Source organism: Muntiacus reevesi, chromosome 5 (genome assembly GCF_963930625.1).
Source record: "Muntiacus reevesi chromosome 5, mMunRee1.1, whole genome shotgun sequence".
Lineage (NCBI taxonomy): Eukaryota > Metazoa > Chordata > Mammalia > Artiodactyla > Cervidae > Muntiacus > Muntiacus reevesi.
The window spans coordinates 17,515,632-17,538,365 of record NC_089253.1 but is presented as its reverse complement, the minus strand read 5'-3'; the positions used below and the strand labels follow the sequence as shown (position 1 = coordinate 17,538,365).

The window sequence follows — 22,734 nt, the reverse complement described above, 5'->3', positions numbered from 1 at the left end:
CTAGAAAAGTGAAAAAGCAAACAAAATGTATGTTAGGGCTAAAATGAATTAATCAAATGTTTACTTAAGTAATCTATTAAAATTATATTTTTTCACTTTATTAATTTAGAAACTTGCTCTTTTCCACTCATAGGTTAGGAAATAGTTTTATGCAAATTCTCCATGTGACTGACTGGTGGAGTTACTATCAGGCTAATGCATCTTCTTTTTAAATTTGTTCTTAATTGGAGGATAATTACTTTACAGTGTTGTGTTGGTTTCTGCCTTACAAAAATGTGACTCAGCCATAAATATATATATGTCCTGTCCATCTTGAACCTCTCTCTCTCCAACCCTCCACCCCATCCCACCTCTGTAGGTTCTTTATACATATATATAGATGCATTTGGCTGCATCAGGTCTCAGTTGTGGCACACGGGATCTTTGTTACATTATGTGGGATCTTTCATTGCAGTGCATGGACTCTCTAGTTGGGACACACAGGCTTACCTGCTCCACTGCATGTGGGATATTAGTTCCTGGACCAGGAATGGAACCTGTGCTGTTGCAAGGTTGGATTCTTAATCACTGAACCACCAGTGAAGTCCTCCGGCTAATGTATATTGCAAACTGTTTACATTAACATACTGAGAAAGAACAGTGTGTATGAGGAAGACTTCCAGGACAGGAATATGGCGTACCTCTCCTAGAATTCTGGAAAAGAGCCTCCCCTAAGATTCAGGCCCATGAACTGCTTTTGAGCACCTGCCATGCCTGGGCCATGTGTGGCTGCAGCCACTTGGACTCCCTCACTGGGTCAAAGGCCTCACTACTGCCTCCTTCCAAGCCAGGGACCCTATTTTTTAAGGTGACTGAACATTATAACCAAGGACTCTAGAATGCATCAGAAAGTGAGTCTAATGGTCATCGGTCAGCCAGCATCTACTGAGCATTTGCAGGGCTGAGCACCAGGATAGGTACAAAGGGAACTGAAGTGTGTGCAGCAAGTCTTAGAATGGAAGAATAAAGCAGAAATTAGGAGCTTAGCATAGGAAATTAGAATGGCCAGGAGGCAGTGCGTGTTTACTGAGATTTTGCAATATATCAGGTATTACACACAAATGTCCTCTCTAATCCTCATAACTGTTAATATCAGTGGGCAGGATTTACCACTAATTCCAGTTTTTGTCTAAAAGCTAATAGTGTGCATCTTAAGACTAATTACTTGACCTTCCTAGGCTTCAATTTCCTCCTCTGTGAACAAAGACTATCTACGCCATAGGATTATTGGGAGAATTGACTTCTGTTCTAAGCACTTTGCATATATCAGCTTAGCTTAGGTTAACAAATCCTCAGTCAACGCTTGCTCTTATCATTATTACAACATAGGAGGAAGTTGAAACTGAGAGAAGTGATGACTAGCCCAGGGTCACACAGCCAGAGGGAAGAAGAGTTGGCCATGCTCTGTGCTCTGCACACAACCTGCAATACGGAAAGGGTTATGAGTGGAAGCTTTGCCCTCACCACAAATCCGTGGCTGGTCTTGGCTGCCCTCTGTGCCTTAGAGACGCAAGGCCAACTGTCCAATGCAGGGTAACTCCAGGTCATCTGCAGCCATGTGCCTGGCCAGCCCATGAAGGGGGCTTGCAGAGAGGAAGAGCAGTCACTTTCTTCTGAGGCCTGGAGAGCTGTGTTGGGCCTCCTGCCGTCACTTCTGAGTCTCAGTTTCCTCATTTGGAAAGGGGGACACTAATGTTTTTCTGCTCAATCTGCGGTGTGACTAAGCAAGTTAAAGGCTAGAGGATGGTTTTGTCACACTATACTGTTGTGTTCATGTAAGCAGAGTTAAGCCCCATGACTTTTGGATAGGGTGGATGTTTTGATTTCATGGGGGAGGGGGTGGCGGGCTGTAATGAGTTAGATTCCAGTTCAACGTAAAGATGAACAATCTCATGGCTCTGGCCATAGGAGTAGAAGGAAGTGGTCCAGTGGGTGAGCGCCAGTCAGGAGGGTGCAGAGGGGGCCCTGTCCTGGACGGGGGTTGAAGGTGGCCTCGTTGAGACAAGATGACCTCCCGTGCTCTTCTCCTCCTCCCTCCTCACATGCTGGGGCAGAAAGGGCTTAGTAAATCTCTCCTCTCAAAGTGGAGTTGCAAGCAGGGCCTAACTCAGAACTCAGAAGGCCTTGTTCAGTTGACTCTGCCACTAACTTGTGCAACTTTGAACCTATCATTAGGGTTCATTTTTCTAATTATTATTAAGTATAGCAAATGCAGTTTGCCAACTGTGAAAATGTGGCAACGCAAGGGATTATTATCTTCTCAAGATTGTTGGCTGAAACACTGGGTCAATGGTAAAGATGAAGCTTTATATAACTCATGGGATTACAGGCTAGAGCTGAGAGGGACCTCAGTATTAATCCAGCAACTGCATGGATAATACATCTGGGGGCTACATTTTGTGATTTACAATGCATTCTGTTTAGCCTTGTCTCCTTACAATAACACCTCAAATCTATAGAAAAGAAGATGGATCCTGTTAACTTGTATAACTTAGGCAACTTCACATATCAGTCTAGAATCCTAACTGGAGGTGAGAGAGAGGTGGTCCCAGGCTGGAATCCCAGCCTCAATGGCACCAGGGGCAAGTTACTTAGCTGTGTGCACTTCAGTTTTTTCATTGGTAAAATGAGAATGTTAAAGCACTCATTGTAAGGCCCGGGTGAAAGAGCTCAGTGTGATCCTTGACGCAAAGTGAGTGCTCTTAAGTGTTAACTAACAAACGATGGCAACACATGACTGAGAAATTGCAGAACTGGACTTCTGGCTCCCATCTGATAGCTCTTTGCCCCACACTAAGCTGTTTCATTGAGTGACCCTCTTCCCTTGTTCCTTTCACAGCTGAGGCACCCAAGTTAAAGAAGCAAGTTGGGCATTAAGACACAGATAGCCAAGGGGCAGCTTGGTCTTAGGTGACCTGAGAGAATTAATTATTGCCTGGGGGTCAAGTGCACCAGCTGCCAAAGGAAAAGCCTGCCCTCTAACTGGCTCTGCAAGCTGATGAAGGAGGAGCTGGGCTCTTACTGAGCAGTCACGGAGCACTGAAATGACAGTCATAAGCCTGGCAGTTCTGTCCCTGGGCAGATAGATCACCTGATATGGGATGTTGGGACCCAAGCCCTAGGATTGGCTTAAAAGAGGGCTGTGTTGACCTACCGGCTGGTTCTTGGCATCCTGTCAAACTGCTGTGCATACTGACATAAAAATAACAGCCTGGAAACAGGGCCGAGGCAGTCTGCAGGACTCCGAATGGAAGATAAAGCCATCATGCAGGTGCTGACCAAGCGCTACCCCAAGAACTGCCTGCTGACCGTCATGGACCGGTACTTGGCCGTAGTGCGCAACATGGAGCAGGTGGTGATGATCCCCAGCCTTCTGCGGGACATGCAGCTGAGCGCACACGGGTCCCAGGCCCAGGCGGGTTCCTCCGATCTCTACAGCTATTTCACCATGCTCAAGGCCATCCGCATGGATGTGGAGCACGGGCTGCTGCCCCGGCAGGAGTGGCAGGCCAAGGTGGCAGGTGGCAAAGCCAATGGAGTTGAGACTGAAGCTGGAGAGACGGAAGAGCCTGAGGAAGAGAGGGTGTCGGGGCAGCTGGACCTGGAAGCCCAGTTACACCTGCACTTTGCTAGCCTTCATCACATCCTCACCCATCTTACCCTGAAAGCCGAGGAGGTGACAAGGAGATACCAGGAGAAAACGGGACAGGCCATGTAGGAAAGGTAATGGTGGGCGTGCTGATGTCCACCGAGGGGCATTCCAGGGGAGAAAGGGAGCAGTGGTGAATCCTGGGGGAGAGGGCGAGCCCGGCTCTCAGACAGCCACCCTTGCCTTCGGGGATTGAGACCACAACCCAGGAAGGCCCAAGGCCAGGCCTGTCTTACTCTCCTTTTGACCCAGAATTGATGAGTAATGATGGTGAACTATTATAGAAACATAAGGAAAAGTGGTTGGTGTGTGCATGCATTGTGTCCACTTGTATGTATCTGTGCATTTATTAGTAACTACGCAAATAACTTCCCTGACAGTTCAGACGGTTAAGAATCTGCTTGCGGCAGCTCTAGCCGGAGCCTAGCCGAACCGAGCGCCCGCCGCTGCCCGCCGCCCGCTGCGTGCGCCTCCGCGCCATGGCTGGCCTCAACTCCCTGGAGGCGGTGAAACGCAAGATCCAGGCCCTGCAGCAGCAAGCGGATGAGGCGGAGGACCGCGCGCAGGGCCTGCAGCGCGAGCTGGACGGCGAGCGCGAGCGGCGCGAGAAAGCCGAAGGTGATGTGGCAGCTCTCAGTCAACGCATCCAGCTCGTTGAGGAGGAGTTGGACAGGGCTCAGGAACGACTGGCCACAGCCCTGCAGAAACTGGAGGAGGCGGAAAAGGCTGCAGATGAGAGTGAGAGAGGGATGAAGGTGATAGAGAACCGCGCCATGAAAGATGAGGAGAAGATGGAGATTCAGGAGATGCAGCTTAAAGAGGCCAAGCACATCGCCGAGGAGGCCGACCGCAAATACGAGGAGGTAGCTCGTAAGTTGGTCATCCTGGAGGGTGAGCTAGAGCGGGCAGAGGAGCGTGCCGAGGTGTCCGAATTAAAATGTGGTGACCTGGAAGAAGAACTCAAGAATGTCACTAACAACCTGAAGTCACTAGAGGCTGCATCTGAAAAGTATTCTGAAAAGGAGGACAAATATGAAGAAGAAATTAAACTTCTGTCTGACAAACTGAAAGAGGCCGAGACCCGTGCCGAATTTGCAGAGAGAACAGTTGCGAAACTGGAAAAGACAATTGATGACCTGGAAGAAAAACTTGCCCAGGCCAAAGAAGAGAACGTGGGCTTACATCAGACACTGGATCAGACACTAAACGAACTAAACTGTATATAACCAAAACAGAAGAGTCTTGTTCCAACAGAAACTCCAGAGCGCTGTGTCTTTCTCTTCTCTTGTAAGAAGTTTCTTTTGTTATTGCCTCTTCGCTTTGCTGGAAATGTCAAGCAAATTATGAATACATGACCAAATATTTTGTATCAGAGAAGCTTTGAGCACCAGTTAATCTGTTCCTTCCTTTTTTCCAAAATGACACCAGTTTTTTCAGCTCTATTTTTAATCCTTAAATTGCATATATTCCTAAGGTAGGCAGGGTATTTCATAATGAGCATACATACTCTCTTTTAAGACTGAGGGCATTTGGTTCCTGGGAGAATAGACAACCCCACACTTTCAAAACACAGATTCTGATGTCTAGTCATAGGTCAGTTTAAAACGTTGGAGAATGTCCACCATTGGTCACGTGGTAGGAGGCCAGGGATTGTCACGTTAAAATGGGTGGGGATTTTCCATCCAGACCAAAGTGGGGGTGGGGTTACTGTGGGAAGTCATAAACCACAGTGAGGTTAACCTGATCATCCCGCTCTTTTCCGCACTCCACCGTGCAGAACAGAACAAACATCCTCTGAGCAGTCAGCATGAGAGTGCTCAAAAAAGAGTCATAATAATTACCCACATGTTTTTTGGATAGATCCTTGATATGCTCTTCTATATGTTTCTTTTGCTCTAAGTTTTCTGAGAAGCTGATGTCTTACTCCAATAATGACCCATGCTTATCTGCTCTGATATGAGGCCATCCACTCAGGAGGAATGAATGTTGGAGAATTCAGTCCTATTCAGAGAAGCAGTCTTTTTCAAAACTATCAGTAATTGAGCAAGACTGTTTTTCTGTGAACAAATATTAGGCAGAATGGCCCTCTCAGACAGCAAAATAAAAACTAAAAAATTGGCATAACTTCATCTCTGTACTCAAGAGAATGGCAAATTGGAGATTTACTTATCTAGAATTTTAATTCCTTCTTCAGGACCAAATTAATAAAAGACCAAGAAACTCCTGATTAAACTGGATATGGAGTATTTTGTACACAGGGCATTTTGTTCTGTTTCTGCTTTCTCAGTTAACATCTCAGAGCTGAAACATTCCACATTCCCCAGCAGTGTGGGGGCCAACTCAAGTTTACAATTCTGACTAAAAGAATCACCCTGCTTCTAGCTTATCTGAATCCTCTGCCCCTCACTCCTATTTATTAAGCGCCACACTACCCAGGAGATACACTAGCAAATTGTGCAATAGAATAAAACCCACACTTTCCATTTAGATTCTTGCAACTGTATCATATGTAATAGTATCACTTTTTCTACATTTTGGTCAAATAAATTTTTACATAAACTCCAAAAAAAAAAAAAAAAAAAAAAGAATCTGCTTGCACTGCAGGAGACCCGGGTTCAATCCGGGTGGGGAAGATCCCCTGAAGGGCATGGCTACCCACTCCAGTATTCTTGCCTGGAAAATTTCATGGACAGAGGAGCCTGGTGAGCTACAGTCCACAGGGTTGCAAAGAGTCAGGCATGACTGAGCGACTAATATTTTGCATCACTTCATGTGAATATTTGGAGCTGTATGAACTGAACAAGTGTGTTCTCACCATTGACTTCTTTAAGAAGCTGATTAAAGCCAAGGACTCTCTCCCCAGGGTCCAGGCATATATACATATATATGACTGTATATGTGGAGAAGGCAATGGCAACCCATTCCAGTACTCTTGCCTGGAAAATCCCATGGACGGAGGAGCCTGGCAGGCTGCAGTCCATGGGGTTGCAAAGAGTCGGACACGACTGAGCGACTTCCCTTTCACTTTTCACTTTCACGCATTGGAGAAAGAAATGGCAACCCACTCTAGTGTTCTTGCCTGGAGAATCCCAGGGATGGTGGAGCCTGGTGGGCTGCCTCCTATGGGGTCGCACAGAGTCGGACACCACTGAAGTGACTTAGCAGCAGCAGCAGCAGCAGCATGACTGTACATGCAACTTCAGAGAATATGCCATCTACCAAGGCCCATCCATGAATTCTAAAATAAGAACATCTGATGTCACATATTCATAATAGCTTCTATCTGAGCACATAATAAATGTCAATATAGTCCCTACATGCTTGAGATAGGATGAACTCATTTAATCTTCATAACAATTCTAGGAAGATAGGTTTTATTATTTCTATTTTATAAATGAAGAACCTCATCCAAGGCACCTGTTTACTCGGGTGTTGAATGTGAGTTTTGTGTGTGTGTGGCACTGCTTCTAACATTTTTTCAAGTTATGGGATATGGAGAATTATATTTATATGGCATCTGGGGATATATGGGTGAGGCTGCTGGGGTATATGAGTGAGGCTGCTCACCATAGTGCTGCAACTAGCGGAGGTGCTCTGGCCATCCCAAGTTGCAGCCAGCCAGGCAGAAAGTTAAAGGACCACTGTGTGGACACTCTAACTCGTTCTAGGCACACCAGTGAAAAGGCACGCCTGCTGGGGAGCCCATTTGAGAGGACATATACATACATGTTGGGATCCGAGCCCAGAAGGCTGGGGCTGTGAGATGTAGGTGAGCAGGGAGCTAGACAAGCAGGTGGTGCCACAGAGGGTGGGAGGAGGGAAGGGGACCTGGGACAGCCGGGTGGGTCACTCCTGGGTGAAGACTGGGAGAAATTTGGCCACAACACCTGCTGGTTTGGATCCTGTGCCACATGCCAGCCCTGTTCCCATTAGCTGGCTTCATTAGTGATAAACCATGCCCATATCCCATGGGTGGGATAAACCCACCCGATGTAGGTTTTTGGGCAGAATTTTTATCCTTTTTACCTGTAAGGAAACTAAATCCAGATAGAGGAAGTGTCTCACCGAAAGTCACAAAGCTGTTTAGTCGCTAAGTCGTGTCCAACTCTCTTGACCCCATGGACTCTAACCAGGCTCCTCTGTCCATGGGATTTCCCAAGCAAGAATACTGGAATGGGTTGCCATTTCCTTCTCCAGGGGATCTTCTTGACCCAGGGATTGAACCTGAGTCTTCTGCATTGCAGGCAGATTCTTTATTGCTGAGCCACCAGTCAAACCCCACATAATTGGTAAGGGGATTAAAAAAAGCAAGAGTGGCCCCAGAGCTGGGCATTTTTTTTTTTTTTTTTTTTGGTCTTTGTTGCTGCGTGGACTTTCTCTAGTTGCGGTGCACAGGTTTCCCACTGGGGTAGCTTCTCTCTCTTTTTTTACAGTAAATGTGAAAATACTTGGAAATTTTTATTTTCGGCTGGACTGGGTGTCCGCTGCTGCATGCAGGCTTTCTATAGCTGCAGTGAGGGGTGGCTGACTCTAGCTGTGGTGTGTGGGCTTCTCACTGCAGTGGCTTCTCTTGTTGCAGAGCTCGGGCTCCAGGGTGCACAGGGTTCGGTAGTTGTACCACACGGGCTCAGCAGTTGTGGCGTGCAGGGCTTAGTGAGGTCTTCCCGGGCCAGGGATCGAACCTGTGTCCTCTGCACTGGCTGGCAGATTCCTAACCACTAAACCACCAGGGAAGTCTGACCTGAGTGTTCTTTCCATCCGATTTACTCTCTGCCATATTGTGTTATCTTCATGATTTTCCGGAAGCACTCTGTAATGATGGGTAATACACATGGACCCTAAAAACACAGTCTAGAGAGTTCTGCTCCAGGGATTCTCTCAGCCATTTTCCCTTTCCCTACCTTAAATCTGGTCTTCCCAGGTGGCTCAGTGGTAAAGAAATCTGCCTGCCAATGCAGGAGACTTGAGTTAAATCCCTGGGTCAGGAAGATCCCCTAGAGAAGGCAATGGCAATCCACCCGTGTTCTTGCCTAGAAAATTCCATGGACAGAGGAGCCTGGGGGCTACAGTCCATGTGGTTGAAAAAGAGTTGGACATGACTCAGTGACTAAACAACAGCAACTTCAAACCTACACCTAAACTGCCAGCTTCACCCCGGTGTCCCTCTCCTCTTGAAGCTCCCTGAGTGGCCTTTCAGAGGTTCTTCTTGAATGAAAGGGGACTGGGTCAAGAGCTCTGGGTTCAAGTTCTGATTCCACCACTAATGAGCTGTGCAGCCTTGATTTTGCTCACTTCTCTGGGTTTCAGTTTATTCACTGAATAATTAAAGGTATTATAAGGATTGGCACTTGAATAGTTTTACAGTTTAAAATTACTTGCATATCAATGATCTAATGGAATTACAATCCCCTTTTACACATGAAAAAAACTGGAGGTCTGAGAGAGAAAATGAGTCTGAGGTTACTCAGGAAATGGTCAAGCCAAGATGTGAATGGACCCTGGCCCAACTCACATCTAATTCCTTTCCTCTACACTGCGAATTTCCTTAGCACTTGAGAATTCTGCAGCCAGGGCTGGAGGTAAGAATTAGGGATGGTAGAGCAGTGAGATTCGTCACTCCTTGACCAGCCAAACCTCCTGGAAGACAAGAGCAGCCAGTTTTACACTGTGACACACTTCAACACACTCTAACTTGTTTTCTGTGGTGGCCAAACAGAAGTTAAAAAAAAAAAAGGTATCTAGCCTCTTGTCCTGGCTCTGCACTGACCTCTCTATGTCCTGGACAACTTATTTCACCTTTCTGTAGTTTTCCTGTTATAAAAGGTAGAGATGAAGCTAAGTGATGTACTGCAGTTCTGACAACCATTCTTCTCATAGTGCTGTAAGGCCGCTAGGGTTTTCCTACAAACAGCACCATTGTGCTTTTTCAACAGGTCTCCTATTTCAATAGACATGTGACAGTACTTTAATGGTGTGAACTTACACTGACTTGTCTTTTTAAATTTGTGCACCCACAGCTCACTCCACATGATAGAAGGCAGTCTCTGTGATGAAGACATGGAGCAGTTTGCTAGCCTGATGACGCTAAGACCAAAAAGACCTGCACCTGTAACTACAAGTGAAGATGATTTGGATGTCTGGGATTCCTACCTTCCTCTGAGCACCAGTTCCTGGACTCATCACTGCGTCAGTGAGGCTGCCTGCTGCTGTTCACGACTCTTCACTCCTCTTACTAGCTTGGGGCAGAAGCCAGTGATTCATGAGGGACCCCGTCTGTCACCTGGTCAGTGTACTATAGCCGAAATACAAGTTCTAGCATCTGACTAACGGAGGCTCACATCCTTCTCTCTTGGCAGTCATTCACTGCAATCATGGGCAAGTTATTTAACCCATCGTGGCCTAAATTTCCTCATCTATAAAATGGAGACAGTGTTCCATATCTCATGAAGTTGCTTTGAAAATTAAACAGTAAGTCAAAAGAATCTGGTGTGTGACAGCTATTATTATAGGTCTATTTCTTCTCCCACCCTCACCTTGTTATTTGTTCTAGTCCTCCCTTACTTTCTACCCTCCAGAACTAAGAAGAAGCAGAGTCCTCAACTCTGAGTGGTTCATACTCCTATGCCTATTGAGCAGAGATAAACTATAAACTTATTTATTGCAGTAGCAATAAAAATACCTTGTATTTGTACATATCTTTATTAACTTCTGAAGTACTTTCTCAGACATGATCTCATTTTTAACAAGTAGGACTCAAGAGAAGAGAGGTGGAACCATGTGATTTTGTCCATCTGCTTATATTCATACTGCCACCTAATCTGAAATCACATGTAAAAAATTTTATTAATCTCCAAAACCTAATCTGATTATGAAATCTGAGCTTAGAAATAAAAACTTTGGACAAGTTTTTGGACTTGATAAGCCTTAAAGAGTAAAACGTCATTCTAGTTAGGTGGGATCTTTTACTTCTAATCCACTGTAGACGGGCTTCTCTGGGGGCTGAGATGGTAAACAATCTGCTTGCAATGCAGGAGGCCGGGGTTCAATCCCCTGGAGAAGGGAATGGCTACTTATTCCAGTATTCTTGCCTGGAGAACTCCATGGACAGAGGAGCCCCGAGGGCTAGAGTACATAGGGTTGCAAAGAGTCAGACACAACTTAGCAACTAACACTTTCACTTTCCACTGTAGACAGTGTCAGCTACTGAGCTCACTTTCCCTAGGATGTCCCAACTAAGAGCGGAGACTCCTTTGCTATATCTGTCTCCTCGTTATTCTCCTGGTCATGGGCTTCCTCCTTTTAAACCACCCTCTATGGTGTTGTAGAGAGCTCAGCAATATAACCATGACTGTGTTATGCCTATTTAAAATCCTTTAGTGACCTTCCACTACCTAGAATCGAGTCAAAATTATTCTACATGACTCACAAAACCTTTCATCATCTGGCTTGCTTGGTTCACTCTGCACTAGAACTGGAGCAGGTGAAACTCTTCTGTAAAAGGTCATATATTAAATATTTCAGGCTTCACAGATCATAAGGTCTCTGTCATAACCACTCAACTCTGCTGCAGAAGGAAGCAGCAGTTCATATGTAAACAAATGAGACTGGTTGTGTCCAATAAAACTGGATTGGCAGTGAGCCAGATGTGGCCCACAGGCTATTAGACTGCCAACTCTGAACCAGAACTAAACTCCGTTTTAAAATCTGCCAGATGTCTTCTCAAAACTAGCTAAATGACCATTCTCTGATGAACTGTTTTTTGACAAAAAGGAGTCAGAGTGCTTATAATGACCATTTTAATCACAAGGTGTTAACGTTAAGAGATTAACATAAACTTCAGATCATAGAAACAGTTTGACAAAATACAGAAATAACCGGTATCAATGAAACCGGAGCAAGCATTTTGGAGACGTCAACGCACCGGATGGAATTCTTCAAAAACTTCCTTGTAAGTTTTCTTATCTATAAAAAGAAAAATCACAAAAGATTTTAAAATCATGTTTAAAAAATCATACTTCCTGAAGAAACATTAACACTTAATATTCTTATAAGAACTGCTTTATTTTCTAGTCCTCAACCTAGCTTCCCAACCAGGCATTTTGTTCCACTGAATGAAGAACTGCTTTGAAAGAATCTATGAGGATGATACCAAGGCCTGAACCAGGGTAGTGACAGTGGCGGAGAGGAGAGTTCAGAGTTGAGAATTATTTAGGGATTAGAACGGTAAGACTTTATGACTAATGAGAAGTCAAAGAGACAGACTGCCATGAAGATGATTCCCAGGCTTCTGGCTGGAGCACCCAGGTGGACAGGACTGCCATTCACTGAAGCAGGACACAGAGGTACTCAGTCAGAAACTGGATATATGAATTCAAGAGAATTCTGGTCTACAGACAAAGAGGCGGAAATCAACAGAACACAGAAGGAACTGAAGTCACAGGCGAGGGAAAGATTAACTAGGAAAAATGGTACACAGTAAGAAAGAAGTTTTCTACAATGAACTTGAAATACCTTTTTCAGGAAAATCCTCTGGATGTGACTTTATATATGAGAACATATCGTGGTCCCTCACAGCATACATATAGTCTTGACGTTTTAAAAGATAATATCCAACAAAAACAAAGGAAGTAATATATAGAAGCTGGCGATGCAAACCTGAAATTGAAACCACAAATTCCAAAGAAAGCAAAAATCAGTCTTGTGTGTTAAAAATCACATTTTTAAGGTTTTAGATACATAGTTTGTAATTTCTTCCAACATTCTTAAAAAAAAAAAAAAAGCTGTTGTATACAGTTATTCTGAACACACAGCCATGACCTTGGAACATCTTCCTAAGGGTATCTGGCAACTACAAAAAGCAACATTTTGTCTATAAATGTAACTATCAACAAATCTAAAATTTTTTAAATTCATGTTTTATAAGTTTCTTCAAGGAAAAAGGAGGATAAGCACAAAAACTTGAATGGTAGACTCACACAGGAAAAAAAAGTCTTCTTTTTCAATAGGCTAACTTTAGACTTTAGACCTACACTGAACATTCCAGGACATGTTCAGGACATGACAAGTAGAGGCTAAAGCCCTCTACAAATGGTCTAAGAGCAGTTTGGTTTGTCTCCATATACTGATTTGTATTTATATATCTAGTGGTTACTAAAACAGTACACCATACTACAAATACATCTCATTCTCTTGTATCTTCTGAATTGTGTAATTTTGCAAGTATTACCAATTCAAAAACTAACTTAAAAAAAATAATGCTCCTGGGACTTCCCTGGCGGTGCAGTGGTTAAGGCTCCATGCTTCTACTGCAGGGGGTGTGCATTCGATTTCTGGTCAGGGAACTGAAATCCCACATGCTGTTCAGCACGGTAAAAAAATAAAATCATCCTATTATAATAAGACTGGAGAGGATCAAATCACATGATCTAGCAAAGTCAAAATTTTAAATGTGAAGGGGAGATCCAAAGGTATTGACTTTATATATATATATATATATTTTTTTTACAAAAGGCTAAGTGTAGATTTTATAGCTATGCCTCAGAATTTTATTTCCAGCTGTTTTCTTACCCCACACATGCTTTCATTCCTATAGTTTTATCTATTATCCATGTACTGGTAACCTATTAGTAATGTCCAACTCAGATACCTATCTGAACAACAAATATAATCCAAATATTTGACAGATACGATAACCTGAATTCTCCCAAACAAACTCAGTTCCTTCCTATTCATATCTCTTTTTCCTAAAAAACCATTTACCCAGAAATCCAAGTCCTGCTAATAAGCATACTAATTATCGTTTTCTTCCTACCCTCATTCTCTACATTCAGTCACTGTCGATTCTACCTGATAAATATTTCCTTTGCTCACTTCAGGGAACTCATGCTCATTTATATAACTGGTTTACCTTTCATCTCATTTTCCACTCCACATTGATTCGCTTTTACCCTGTCACTAGTGGAATTTTTACTAAAACACAAATTAGTTTGTCAGTCCCTTCTTCAGTTATGGTTAACAAGACCCCAGGGTCCTGCATGTGACCTCCCAGGCCCTTCATGAGCTGACTCCTCCGCCTTCATCGTCTGACACTCCCTGGTTTGCATATTGTGCCCAGCAACACTGAACTACTTCTAATTCCTCACATAACCTGGGCTCCTTCATGCTTCCATACACTGTGTACTGATTGCTTCTCTGCCCTGCAATGTCCTGATCCTTCAAGGCTCAACTCACACATCACTTCTGCTAAGACGTCTTCCTAAAACTTTCCTGGAGTTAAAAGGATGAATTCATCCCTCATAATATGTAAATTGCTATAGTAATTATTTTTCCCTCTACTACCAGGCAAAGTCAGTGTTTCACTCACCTTTGTATATCAACACACAGACAGCACTTAATAAATATACAATAAATGGATGAATGGCCTTGGGCAAATCAATTTACTACCTCTAAAATAAAAGATAATACCTAACCGTTTTTCACAGTAGTTATTAAAAGTGTTTTGGGAAAAATTGTAAAACAATAAAAATACAAAATATCACTATGACCTGGGATTGGACAGTGCTCAGACTATTTTGCATTCTCCCTTATCCCGAAAGGGACTTCCCTGATAGCTCAGTTAGTAAAGAATATGCCTGCAATGCAGGAGACCCTAGTTCGATTCCTGGGTTGGGAAGATCCCCTGGAGAAGGGATAGGCTACCCACTCCAGTATTCTTGGGTTTCCCTTGTGGCTTAGCTGGTAAAGAATCCGCCTGCAATGCAGGAGACCTGGGTTCGACCCCTGGGTTGGGAAGATCCCCTGGAGAAGAGAAAGGCTACCCACTCCTGTATTCTGGCCTGAAGAATTCTATACAGTCCATGGGGTCACAAAGAGTAGGACACCGAGCAATTTTCACTTCACTTCACTTTACCCAGAAAGGAGCTTCCCAGGCGGCACTAGTGGTAAAGAACCCACTCGTCAATGCAGGAGACATAAGAGTCGCAGATTTGATTCCTGGGTCAGGAAAATCCCCTGGAGGAGAGCATGACAACCCACTCCAGTATTCCTGCCTGGAGAATCCCATGCACAGAGGAGTCTGGTGGGCTACAGTCCCTGGGGTCACAAAGAGTCGGACACGACTGAACTGACTTAGCACTGACTACACAGCACTTACCCCAGACAGCCACGGCTTCCCCTAATGAGCCACCTGTAATGCAGCGAAGCAGTGCACTGCGCTCTCCCACATGCCACTGGACTACACAGACAAAAGACCCAGACTCTCTGTTTACCCATATCCGGCACAGAAGATTTCAATGGTATCAGTGCCCCAAACCCTAAAGGCATGGCTTGGCCTCTTCTCAAGTTTTCATTTCTCTAGCCTCTTCTCTTTCAGCAGTGGTCTCTCTCTCACCATATACACAATCCCTTCACAATCATTTTCCTCTTTTTTCCTTTTCTCAGTTGACCTAAACTTGAAAGCCACAGTGCTCTTTGAGGAACACAGTAAACTGCTCTTATGTTGAGACTAGAAATCAATACAGATTTAGTTTTGCAGACTACACTTAGATACTAACTAAGTCTAAATTTAGGGCAGGTGAGTGATATCCAGAAACAAGGATTTAAAAATAGGGGATGGGAGAAAAGCTTAAGAAAAAATTGTATTTAATATTTTCTGTGTACTTGAAAAAGATCTGCACAGCTTGATTTCATTGACAGAATATCCCGACTACCTAGAGAATGCCAGATACTCTCCACGGCCACAGCTGGAAAAATCCACCATGTATATCTCCTTCCCCATTCCTCCTACTCTATTTGCATAAATTTGTATCAGAATTCATCTTTTTCATAGATATGCCCACCTGGTTTGTAAATCTCTGGATGGTTCTCTATTTCCTTGTTATCTACACACTCATGCAATAAATACTCACTAAGCATTACTATTCGGCAGACATTGAACGAGATAAACACAGTATGCATTCAATAAATGCTGCTGAGGATAATGATTTCAATAAAGTCCTCAAGGCCTGAATTTTCCAAAGCAACAAAGGAAATTCAGAGAACTCAGGAACTCTGATCCCTAGGCCTGGGCTAAGTGCTTTACATTCATCATCTCCCCTAGTTCTCAGTCACACACAGAGGTAGATACCATCCCTATTTCACATCCCTATTTCTCTGTGAGGAAACTAAAGCTCACAGAGATAAGTAACTTCTCCAGAATCAAATGGTGAGTAGGGAGGAGGAGGTGCATCAAATCCGAAAGCTTGGGCTCTTAACCACTATGTTCTTCAGTCTCCCAGAAAAGGCACAAAACATTCTTTGACAACAAGGTGAGATTAAGTGATACAAACTTCAAATTTCAGCCAACCTTTTCTTCTTCTGGAACACCATCTCTCTGATCTGAACCTTCTTCAGGCTCCCAAAGTACGCCTGCTCACCCAGCTATCAAAATACCTGTCACGCCTAGACTCATACCTACTTGTCTCACTGACCCAATTAGGAGTTCCTCAAGAGCAGGTCAGTATTCCTCCTCCCATACCCAATGTGTAACACTGCCTGGTACAGAGAAAAAGCTCAGTTAAGACTGAACAAATATATGGTAAACTGTGCAACAAGAGCTAAGGAAAGGGAAACCCATCAGCACCTTCTGTGTGCCAGGCATATTTACCTATAGATTCTTACTTCTCACAAAAAAATTTGCAAATATAAAATTCTCACTTTATAGGTGAGGAAACTTAAGCTCTGATGAAGTAACTTGCCCAAAGTGACAGAAGTGGGAAGCAGTGGGGCAAGGCCATTTAACTCCAAAGTGGACCTCTTTCCATTACACCAAGTAACAGGCCTGGGCAGGTGTGGAGTGGTGATAGAAAGGAAGAACACTCCACAGTTCCTAGTGGCAGAAATGGACAAAGACTGCAGTGGGGTCGTGTCCACAGCAGATGGGATTTCAAGTCTATTTGAGCCCTGGAAATGCTGACATCTGGTGGGTTGGGAGTCAACCTCCAGGCATACATACACCTGGAAGGCAGAAGAGGTCCAAGGGAGGTAATTTCTGGTTGCCCAAAAGAGTGTAAGCTGTTCAGTCGTGTCCGACTCTTTGCGACCCCATGGATTGTAGCCGGCCAATCCTCTGACCATGGAATACTCCAGGTAAGAATATTGGAGTGGGTTGCCATTTCCTTCTCTTGGTTGCCTGAACCATAGTATTAGCTTTCTCCCTAACTGGGCTTTTTGGCTCCAGTTTCTAACAAAGTTGACCTTTTAAAACACAAGTCCAATCACTGCATTTCCTTCAGCAGCTTTCAAAAAGTATGTAAAGTTCCTGTCTGCCTGGAGAATAAACTGCCACAATCTACCTAAATCTTTGTTGCCTTATCACCCTACTCTGACTCACTCATCATCAACTGCCCCCCATTCCCATGCTCTTGTTCCCATTCACTCTCACTAGCCTCCCATGGCCTGGAAGGCTCTCTCCCAGTATTCCTCTGACAGATCATGGCTAAACTAAAAAATATCTCTTACAAAGTTTCCCTCTTTTTCCTTAGGAAATCCACAGACTTGAGCACAGTTACTCTGTCTCTTGGGCTTCCCAGGTGGCTCAGAGGTAAAGAATCTGCCTGCCAACGCAGGAGACACAGGTTCCATCCCTGGGTGGGGAAGATCCCTTGGAGAAGGAAATGGCAACCCACTCCAGTATTCTTGCCTGGAGAATTCCATGGATAGAGGAGCCAGGCCGGGCCCATGGGGGTCGGAAAGAGTCAGACACGACTGGGCATGCACACAGTGTGTCGCTTATTATCACGGCTGGTCTCCGACAGGTGGACACGCACTTACTGGGAAATACAACCCAGTGATTTACAGCCGGCTACTCAAACTGAGGTCCCCAGACCAGCAGTTTCTGGGAAACTGGGACCACGAGGAGAGCTCTCTCCAGGGCTAATGAATTATAATCTGCATTTTAAGAGGACCCTCAACTTGTTAGAATGCACATTAAATCTGAGAAGTGCTGGTTCTCAAAGTAGACTCTTGGGGTTTACAAACAGACCGTGCTACTTACGACCTTGGTCAAGCTGCGTTAACCTTTCTAAGGCGGTTTCCCCACTGTGGCTAATACTCCCCGCTCTGTCTTACCCCACTGCGTGTGATGACTAAAAATGCTATAATGCATGTAGTGTTAGTGGAGCACTGGATAGACTGATCACTCATTTTTGCACCCTACAACGCGAACTCAGAGGGGAACAAGCAGTTCCGTCCAGGGTCCTTCACAGACTCACTGCGAGGTCGTGGGCTGCACTTCATCTCAGTTTCCTGAAATGGCCAGATTCTGAGAAGCTCAAGGGGAGCGGATACCTGAGAGAGGCGAGACGGGGCCAGTTAACGCGAAAAGGCACGGAAAAGCGGAGGCACCTCAGGCAGCCTAAGGCAGAGCCGGCCCTCAGCCCTACGACCCCAGCTCCTCCCGGCCGATCCCGTCCGCGCAGCCCTCACCGGCCGACAGCACCGGCCTCCGCCGGATCGCGTTATCAATCAGGCCGGAGCAGTAGCCCAAGAAGCCGACGAAGGCGAGCCGCGGGTCCGTCAGTTTCGGCGGCGGCAGGCTCCGGGCCTCATCAGGCAGGAACTGTAAGGGCGCTCGGGCCTGCCGTCCAGTCATCATGGTGACGCCGTTTCCACTTGAGGCCTGGCCTCAGGCCTTCAACTACAAAGAAAACCTACCAGGACCACTGCAGGGGCCCAGGCTAGAAGCTTTCACCTCCGAGCGCCGGGCTGAAGGGCATGGCGCAGGGCGGTGCGGCACGCAAAGCCTTCCCCGGGCGCGCTGCTGCCGGAACCGCGCGCGCGGTTCCGGGCTACTAAGTGTCCCACGTCGCTAGTCTCCCGGCCGGCGCGAACGCCACAAGAAGTTCAGGGGCTAGGTACCTATCGAGCAGTACAGGAAACCAGCCAAACCCGGAGAAGACGAGGAGACGTTGCTTTTTTTCACCCAGTCTCCCTTGCCCGCTGGAGAAGGAAACGGCAACCCACTCCAGCGCTCTTGCCTGGAGAATCCCATGGACAGAGAAGCCTGGCGGGCTACAGTCCATGGGGGCGCAAATAGTCTGACTGAGCGACTAACACACACCCTTGCCTGCAATTGTCTCTGCTTCCTCTGCCCTAGAATGTTCCTTCGGCAAGAATTTATTTTGTATCCAAAACCCCTAGTGGGCTTGATGGGAAGTTTTAAGCAACGTACTTAATTGACATCAAATAAAACTAGTTTTCTTTTTCTGAGTTTCCCGTCGTTTATCTGCATAGGAACACACCCTTCACAAAGCCTAAAATTAAGGTCCAGCCAGCCATAAAGAATTAGGAGAATCCCAGGGCTGGATCATTTAGCTAAACTCTCGAAATTCGGTCTGGGTCTTCAGGTCCTTACACGTCGCTGAGGCACGAGGTGTTTCCTGAAGATGTGAAGAATGAAGGGGAAAAAAAAAGAGAGAGAAAATCTACAATATTCTGTCAAGTAATTGTACAGTCTCTGGTCACCTGTCTCCAACTCCAATCTTTGAAAAGCTCTCTGTTTAGACAGCCATTGCTTATAAGGAGCTTAAATGTCTTCAACAGTTTACTTAGAAGAATGCTGATTAAACCAAAGGTTGACGCAAAGCCGTATGCTTCACGTACCGATTTCGATTTCCAAAGTGGGAGAATTAAGTATCAGCTAATAAAGGATGAGACTTTTATGCCTCAAAAAGGACTCCCAGATCTGTAACATTTAAAGTTAGGATCTTCCAAAGGAAGATACTGGAAGTTTCTCGGAAGGCAGCAAATGTTTTAGGAAGTGCAAGCTGTTACCTGATAATCTGCCTTATGTAAATTCTAGTATGACACATGAAAGAGGTATTTTCCCCCCCACTTTCTTTTTATTTATTTAGCTGCGCCTTGGTTGCTGCCAGCGGATTTTTCTCTAGTTGTGGATCAGGGTTTAGTTGCCTATCAGTATGTGGGGCCTTAGTTCCTTGACCAGGGAGCTAACCTGTATCTCCTGAATTGGAAGGTGGATTCCTAACCAGGGATGTCCTTGCACACTCTTTTTAATTTTTTCAAACCATAGTGTTTCTTTTAAAATTATATCAAAAGAGTGAAAACCATCAAAAACCTACCTTAGGATTATGTTAATTTTGAATATTAGATGGTCTGTTAGGCAAACAAATATTCAATATTTCTTACACATTCTTCTCCACAGTCTTCTCAGTCCACTCTCTAAGAAACTTAAGACATACAAAAACAAAAATACAAAGAACAGTATAACAAATACCCATATGCTGTCACCCAGAATTAATTGCCATATTTGTCAATTAATGTCATATTTATTTTAAAAGGAAATAAAACACTATATAGAACCCTTTCCCATCCTCCTCACAGACAATTATGAGTTTAGTGTACACTCACAGTTCACTTTTTATATTTTTACATATATTTAGTATGTATTATGGTTGGATCTCCTTGCAGTCCAAGGGACTCTCAAGAGTCTTCTCCAACACCACAGTTCAAAAGCACCAATTTTTTGGCACTCAGCTTTCTTCACAGTCCAACTCTCACATCCATACATGACCACTGGAAAAACCATAGCCTTGACTAGATGGACCTTTGTTGGCAAAGTAATGTCTCTGCTTTTTAATATGCTATCTAGGTTGGTCATAACTCGTCTTCCAAGGAGTAAGCATCTTTTAATTTCATGGCGAGACTCTTGAGAGACCCTTGGACTGCAAGGAGATCCAACCAGTCCATCCTAAATGAGATCAGTCCTGGGTGTTCACTGGAAGGACTGATGCTGAAGCTGAAACTCCAATACTTTGGCCACCTCATGCGAAGAGTTGATTCATTGGAAAAGACCCTGATGCTGTGAGGGACTGGAGGCAGGAGGAGAGGGGACGACAGAGGATGAGGTGGCTGGATTGCATCACCGACTCGATGGACATGAGTTTGAGTAAACTCCAGGAGCTGGTGATGGACAGAGAGGCCTGGCGTGCTGCAATTCATGGGGTCGCAAAGAGTTGGACACGACTGAGCGATTGAACTGAACTGAACTGAATGTATGCTTTAAAAATTTTTTACCTAAATTTTACGATTCAGTATTTCTGTTTTCTCTTTCATCATTCCACATGTTTTGAGATCCATCCATGATGATGTAGAAAGATCAAGCTCATTCATTTTGATTACTGTATGATATTCCACTATATAAGTAAGTTACATTTTAGTCACCCATTACCCTTTTGATAGATATTTAAGTTGTGTTTCATTTCTTTTTCATTTACTTAAGACTGTACTCCAAAGTCTAGGGTCTAGAGAAGCTTTGGGGCATGTGAACCAGGACTAACAGACATGCAAGAATATTATACTACAAGGAGAAATATCCATTACTAAGAGCCCCAAACTAGAAACATTTAAAATGTCCATTAAGAGTAGAATAGAGGATAAATTGTCATGTTTTCATTCAAAGGTATATCCAGTACGAACTTTAAAAAAAGAGGATCATTTTTTAAAAAAATTAAGAGATCAGAGAAAAAGAGATGTTAGAAGACAATAAACGATTCCATGTATAAAGTTCAATATTAGGCAAATATATACTATTTATAAATACCCATATTTGTAGTAAAATTATAAAGAAAAGCATGAGCAAGATTAACACAAATATTTAGAATATTTAGTTACCTCTGTGAGATCTTCTTGGACCAGGGATCAAACCCATGTCTCCTGTGTTGGCAAGTGGATTATTAGCCACTGGACCACCAGGGAAATCCAATAACTTTTTTTTGGATAAATTAAAATTTTAACTTTTTAAGTTGTGATAAAAAAACATAACATTAAACTTACCATCTTAACCATTTCTAAGTGTATATAATTCGGTAGTGTTAAGTATATTCACATTGTTGCATAACAGATCTCTAGAACTTTAATCTTGCCAAACTGAAACTTTCTACCATTGAATGATAATTCCCTTTACCTCCTACCCCCAGCCCTTGGTAACTACCTTCCTACTTCCTATGATTTTGACCACTTCAGATACATAGGAGTGGAATTACACAGTCTTTGTTATTTTGTGACTGGCTTATTTCACTTAGCAGAATGTCCTTAACGTTTATCCATGTTGTTGCATGTGACAGGATTTCCTCCTCCCCCCTTGTTGTTTTGGCCTCACCACATGGCTTACAGGAACTTAGTTCCCCAACCAGGGGTTGAACCCCAGCCCTTGGCAGTGGAAGCGTGGAGTCCTAACCACCGGACCACCAGGGAATTCCCAGGATTTCCTTTCCTTTTAAGGCTGCGTTATACTCCGTTGTAAAATGTATACACAACATTTTATCTATCTGTCCATCTGTTGATGTCCATTTGGGTTGCTTCCACCTCCTAGCTATTGAGAAATAATGCTAAAATGAACACAGATGTGTGAAAATCTCTTCAAGATCCTACTTTGAATTCTTTTGGATATATACCCAAAAGTGGGATTGATGATTCATATGGTAATTGTTTTTTATTTTTTGAGGAACCTTTATACTGTTTCTCCACAATGGCTGAACCATTTTACATTTCCATAGTGCTTAAGGGTTCCACTTTCTCCACATCCTTGCCATCACTTCTTATTTTCCATTCTTTTGATAGTGGCCACCCTGTAAGTGTGTGGTTTTGATTTGCATTTTTCTTATGATTAGTGATGTGAACATCTTTTCATATGAACATCATGTGAACATCTTTTCATATGCTTGTAGGCCATTTGTATACGTTTGGAGAATTATCTATTCAGTCCTTTGTCCATTTAAAAAAAAATTTTTTTTTATTATTTTTTATTTTTCAGTGGGTTTTGTCATACATTGATATGAATCAGCCATAGAGTTACACGTATTCCCCATCCCGGTCCCCATCCCACCTCCCTCTCCACCCGATTCCTCTGGGTCTTCCCTCCTTTGTCCATTTTTAAATTGAGTTGTTCGGTTCTTTTTGTTGGTGGGTTGTAGAAGAGCCCTGTATATCCCGTCTATTAATCACTTATCAAATACATGATTTCCAAACATTTTCTTTCATTCCATAGG

At 43.9% G+C, this 22,734-nt stretch overlaps 2 protein-coding genes and 1 pseudogene across 3 annotated transcripts; 2 read left to right on the top strand and 1 right to left on the bottom strand.

The window, feature by feature from the left end:
* The first annotated feature begins 3,286 nt into the window (after positions 1-3,286).
* Positions 3,287-10,080, top strand: THRSP (thyroid hormone responsive). 2 transcript variants are annotated; one of them, XM_065937104.1, is made up of 2 exons: positions 3,287-3,762; positions 9,706-10,080. In XM_065937104.1, the coding sequence occupies exon 1, from the start codon at positions 3,287-3,289 to the stop codon at positions 3,755-3,757; it is 471 nt and encodes a 156-aa protein (XP_065793176.1). In that variant the 3' UTR covers positions 3,758-3,762; positions 9,706-10,080. The 2 variants fall into 2 exon arrangements, with proteins under 2 accessions (XP_065793176.1, XP_065793177.1); XM_065937105.1 differs by lacking the exon at positions 9,706-10,080 and adding an exon at positions 4,069-4,080.
* LOC136169317 (tropomyosin alpha-4 chain pseudogene) lies at positions 4,094-6,276 on the top strand (annotated as a pseudogene).
* Positions 10,081-11,467: 1,387 nt separating the features above from the next.
* NDUFC2 (NADH:ubiquinone oxidoreductase subunit C2) lies at positions 11,468-18,481 on the bottom strand. The gene is made up of 3 exons (XM_065937094.1): positions 18,152-18,481; positions 12,200-12,343; positions 11,468-11,650 (listed from the first exon to the last, which is right to left on the bottom strand). Exons 1-3 carry the CDS (start codon positions 18,318-18,320, stop codon positions 11,601-11,603), a joined length of 363 nt encoding a protein of 120 aa, XP_065793166.1. The 5' UTR covers positions 18,321-18,481; the 3' UTR covers positions 11,468-11,600.
* Positions 18,482-22,734: the final 4,253 nt, after the last annotated feature.

Bases quoted from the DNA above. Each gene is read 5' to 3' on its own strand.
- THRSP (XM_065937104.1), top strand. From the start codon at position 3,287: ATGGAAGATAAAGCCATCATGCAGGTGCTGACCAAGCGCTACCCCAAG.
- NDUFC2 (XM_065937094.1), bottom strand. From the start codon at position 18,320: ATGATGACTGGACGGCAGGCCCGAGCGCCCTTACAGTTCCTGCCTGAT. The intron at 12,344-18,151 runs GTGAGGGCTGCG...TTTCAATTTCAG, and splicing joins GAGGCCGGTGCTGTCGGCCG to GTTTGCATCGCCAGCTTCTA. The intron at 11,651-12,199 runs GTATTTCAAGTT...TTCTTTTTATAG, and splicing joins AGAGGATTTTCCTGAAAAAG to ATAAGAAAACTTACAAGGAA.